Below are 4,331 nucleotides of genomic sequence, written 5' to 3'. Positions count from 1 at the left end.
TCGAAAGCATTGGACGGCCGATAACGCGCGGCGAAGATCTCTTTGTTCATCTCGTCGTGGATCTCCTTGATTCCCGGTCACGTCGCGAGTGGGAAAATTCTATCAGTGATACAACGAAACCTCCGTCGTATACCACGTTGCAACAGTTTATAGACCGTCGGTTTCTTACGTTCGAATCCTTGCAATCTAGTTAATCAGAGACTAGCCCCGTGATGTCAAGTCTGAATTCGGGGCGTCCGATACGCGTACTTCACGCTCGCAAACCAGAGAGCAAACGCGGACGTTGCTCTATCTGCAGTCAAGATCACTACATCATATTTTGTGACGGCTACAAGGCCAAGACCGCCGCGGAAAAGAAGCAACACGTTGAGGCTAATAATCTTTGCTTCAACTGCTTCGGCAAGCACAAACTAAGTGAGTGTACCTCGCAGAAAACATGCTTGTCGTGTCGCGCGCGTCACCACACGATGTTGCATAATACATTTAAAGAAAGCGAAGTCGCAACATCCTTGCACTTCGCGCAGCAGCCTCAAAAAGTAACAGTGCTTCTAGCCACCGCTCGCGTTCGCGTAACAGATCTAACCGGAGTCGTGCACACAGGGCGTGCTCTCTTGGATCAGGGTTCCGACTCGTCGATGATCTCGGAATCACTGGCACTACGACTGCAATTAGTTCGCCAAGCAGCCTCTATCAGAGTCTTCGGCGTTGGTGGGAAGTAGTTAGACTGCGCTAGCAGCCAAGTCAAGCTCAGGTTATTACCGCAGGGACGAAGATCGCCGATAACATTATCGGCACTAGTCCTTCTTTAGATCACCACCGTAGGCTAGAGGATCAAAGGAGATCGACGAGCGTGGACACACATCAGAGGGCTGAGGCTCACCGACCCTGAATTCATGGAAACAAACGGTGGAAATTTTGCTGGGCGCAGATGTCTACGCCGGAATCCTCCAACCAGGCCTTTGTAAAGGAGCATCCCACGAACCTATAGCCCAACGGACGTCATTAGGTTGGATTCTCTCTGGACCCCTGGAAACGACTGGCGAAACGATTCCGCGCCGCGCTCGGTCGCATCGGTGCCAAACGGACGAGGATTTGTCCTCTCTCGTGCATCAATTCTGGCAGCAAGGAGAACTGCCCATCTCTGACTCGCAGCTCACTCCAGAGGATCAAGAGTGTGAGAATTTCTTCTTCAAAACACACGCTTGCACAGCGGAGGGTCGATACGTTGTTCGGCTGCCGGTCGTCGCGCCGTTGCCGGACCTCTCTTCAACGCGTTTTACTGCTCAGCAAGTTCTCTCCGGCATGGAGAAAAGATTTGACAGGGATCATCGCCTGCATCGACTTTACGAAGACTTCATGCAACAGTATGAGGCCTTGGGTTACATGAGCCCAATGAGTCAATCAGACCCAACAGGAGAGCGCGTGAGCTACCTGCCCCACCACGGAGTCATGCGGGAGTCGAGTACCTCGACAAGGTTACGCGTCGTCTTCAACGGCTCGACAACAACATCTTCAGGCGATTCGATCAACCGGCGCCTCCTGGTCGGCCCTAATTTGCTGCCCCCTCTCTGTGATGTGCTTCTTCGATGGCGACGACATCGGTACGTGATGGCCACAGACGTCGAGAAAATGTACCGTCAGATTTTGGTCTATCCTGACGACCGCAACTTGCAGAGGATCATATGGCGCTACAACAGGCAGGACGATTTCCAGGAGTACCGTTTAAATACGGTTACTTACGGGCTATCTTGTGCGCCATTTCTGGCTATGCGTACTCTTCAACAATTCGCCAGCGACTAAGAGCAGCAATATCTTATAGGAGCATCCGTTATCCGCAGTGACGTCTATATGTATGACGTCCTCACGGATGCCGCCACCCTCGGTGAGGCTCGGAAGCTTCAGCGCCAGCTAACAGGACTCTGCACGGTGGGCGGTTTCCCTCTGCGGAAATGGTCGGCGAACGAGCCTTCGATACTTGCTGAAGTGCCTGTCGACCATCAAATGCAACGCGAGCTTCGTGAGTGGCGACCACACAAAACCCACGCCACACTCGGACTTCAATGGCATCCCGGGACGGACTGCTTCTCGTTCGCCACACGGACTATCTCGGTGGCGAACATGACAAAACGATCAATTCTCTCCTTAACAGCGCGACTCTTCGACCCGCTAGGATGGCTGGCGCCCGCTGTTGTGAACTGCAAAATCGCCTTTCAGGCTACTTGGCTGCAGGGCATCGACTGGGACGACCCCCTCGACAAAGCATCCGCCAGACGGTGGCGAGATTATCAAGACGAGCTTCCTCTGCTCGAGCAAATCCGGATTCCTCGGTGGATCGGCCCGCGTGCATTCGATGGCGGAACTGAGCTCCATGGATTCGCCGACGCTTCCGAACGCGCCTATGCGGCCGTCGTATACCTAAAGACAGAGAATAACAATGAGTGGCACACTTGCTTGATAGCCTGAAAACTAAAGTCGCTCCGATTCGACAGATTATTCTACCTCCTCTAGAACTCAGCGCTGCCGCTCTCCTTGCCCGACTTGCTGCCCACATTCGGAGATTCTCGAATTATCGGAGGTCCCACTGCACCTGTGGTCTGACTCCACGGTCGCTCTAAGTTGGATACGGAAACACCCCACACGCTGGAAGACTTGCCATTGGATGTCGCCAACTGGGTGGTCGAGATCCAGACCACTGTTCTAGGAGCTCTATGGCATCACATCCCTGGTCGGGATAATCCAGTTGACTGCGCTTCGCGTGGACTCTCTCCTGGTGAACTGGTGAATCATCATCTATGGTGGCAAGGTCCTTCGTGGCTCCAGCTTGGGAAATCTTCTTGGCCAGTTCCAGGCGAGCTGGTTACCTATGAGGACCTGCCCGAGGAACGAACCCGCATTCATGTGGCCGAAGCTCAGCCTTCGCCTGACGAAAAACCCGCTGAGTTGCTGCGTTTCTCTTCGTTCAATCGACTGCTACGCGTGACAACGTGGTGCCGACGATGGCTCCCGCGACGAGGAAATGCCGGTCCGGCGGCGGACAAGGCTGATCAACTCTCCGGTAATGTTTTATCGACAGCCGAGCTGAAGGACGCACGTCTATTGTGGATCCGGCTGGTTCAATCTACCAAGTACAAGGACGTATTAAAGGCCATACGACAGGTCCGCGGACCAGGTAAATCTAGTCCACTTATCAAACTCAGTCTGATTTTAGATTGCCAGGGCATCCTCCGCGTCGGAGGACGTCTCAAGCACGCAATCCTGGATTACGATGAGCGCCACCCCGTCATCCTGCCAAGCGAGTCGACGTTCACCCGACTCATAGTCGAGGCGTGCCACCGTCGGGCGCTGCACGGCGGAGTACAGATGACCCTGGGGATGATTCGGCAACATTATTGGATCCCTCGAAGCCGAGCCCTCGTGAAACGACAAATTCTTCGGTGCGTGACTTGTGTGCGTTGGCGGGCGGTGACGCTACAGCAGCTGATGGACAGTCTGCCTCGCGAACGGGTGACGCCAGCTAGACCCTTCTTACAAACCGGCGTCGACTACGCCGGACCTATTTTGCTGCGGACAACAAAAGGATGAGGCTATCGAGCGCACAAGGCTTTTATCTCCGTATTCGTCTGTCTATCCACAAGGGCCGTGCATCTGGAGGTCGTATCGGACTATACGGCCGAGGCTTTCCTGGCGGAATTGCGTCGTTTCACCTCTCGTCGCGGATTGTGCCAGACCATCCACAGTGACTGCGGGACGACGTTCGTAGGAGCAGACACACAGCTACGGGCCTTCTTCGCTGCCAGCAGTCCCGAACAACAAGCGATCGTCGGGCAGCTCGCCGCCGACAGCATTAAATGGCGATTCAACTCGCCTTCGGCTCCTCATTTCGACGGAATTTGGGAGGCTGCCGTCAAGTCTCTCAAGCATTATTTGAGGCGGAAGATGCAACCCTGACCTACAAAGAGATGAGCACTTTCCTCGCTCAGATCGAAGCGTGCCTTAATTCACGACCTCTTCAGCTCTTTTGGATGATCCGGAGGATCTCTCCGCTCTCACGCCACGCCACTTCCTCGTGAGATCCGCTCTGACCGCCATACCAGAACCTTCACTGCTGGACTAGCCGACGAATCAACTGACCCGTTGGCGACTCCTTCAAAAAATGCGGGACCATTTCTGGGAAAGGTGGTCCCAGGAATACCTCCACTCGCTGGTACATTACCCTAAATAGTGGAGCAAAGAATCGGGCTTCACAGTCGGCTGATTGTGTCTCATCTGAAACGAGAACTTGCCACCGACGAAATGGCTTTTGGCACGCATCATCCGGATCCATCCCGGAG

At 54.3% G+C, this 4,331-nt stretch overlaps 2 protein-coding genes across 2 annotated transcripts; both read left to right on the top strand.

Moving 5' to 3' along the window:
• Positions 1-1,302: 1,302 nt before the first annotated feature.
• Positions 1,303-1,800, top strand: LOC115243997. Its single transcript, XM_029821333.1, has one exon. The coding sequence runs from the start codon at positions 1,303-1,305 to the stop codon at positions 1,798-1,800; it is 498 nt and encodes a 165-aa protein (XP_029677193.1).
• A 48-nt stretch (positions 1,801-1,848) lies between these two features.
• Positions 1,849-3,948, top strand: LOC115243996. The gene is made up of 3 exons (XM_029821332.1): positions 1,849-2,409; positions 2,617-3,434; positions 3,636-3,948. The coding sequence occupies exons 1-3, from the start codon at positions 1,849-1,851 to the stop codon at positions 3,946-3,948; spliced, it is 1,692 nt and encodes a 563-aa protein (XP_029677192.1).
• Positions 3,949-4,331: the final 383 nt, after the last annotated feature.

The sequence above is a fragment of the Formica exsecta genome, unplaced genomic scaffold, assembly GCF_003651465.1.
Source record: "Formica exsecta isolate Colony F162 unplaced genomic scaffold, ASM365146v1 scaffold783, whole genome shotgun sequence".
In the NCBI taxonomy this organism is placed as follows: Eukaryota; Metazoa; Arthropoda; class Insecta; order Hymenoptera; family Formicidae; genus Formica; species Formica exsecta.
Note: the sequence above shows the minus strand (reverse complement) of the source record. Positions and strands in the feature narration are given on the sequence as shown.

Excerpts from the sequence above, each read along its gene's own strand:
- LOC115243997 (XM_029821333.1), top strand. The coding sequence starts at position 1,303 with ATGGAGAAAAGATTTGACAGGGATCATCGCCTGCATCGACTTTACGAA.
- LOC115243996 (XM_029821332.1), top strand. The coding sequence starts at position 1,849 with ATGTATGACGTCCTCACGGATGCCGCCACCCTCGGTGAGGCTCGGAAG. Across the intron at positions 2,410-2,616 it reads AACGCGCCTATGCGGCCGTC|TTGGATACGGAAACACCCCA; the intron begins GTATACCTAAAG and ends GGTCGCTCTAAG. Across the intron at positions 3,435-3,635 it reads GTGAAACGACAAATTCTTCG|GGCCGTGCATCTGGAGGTCG; the intron begins GTGCGTGACTTG and ends TCTATCCACAAG.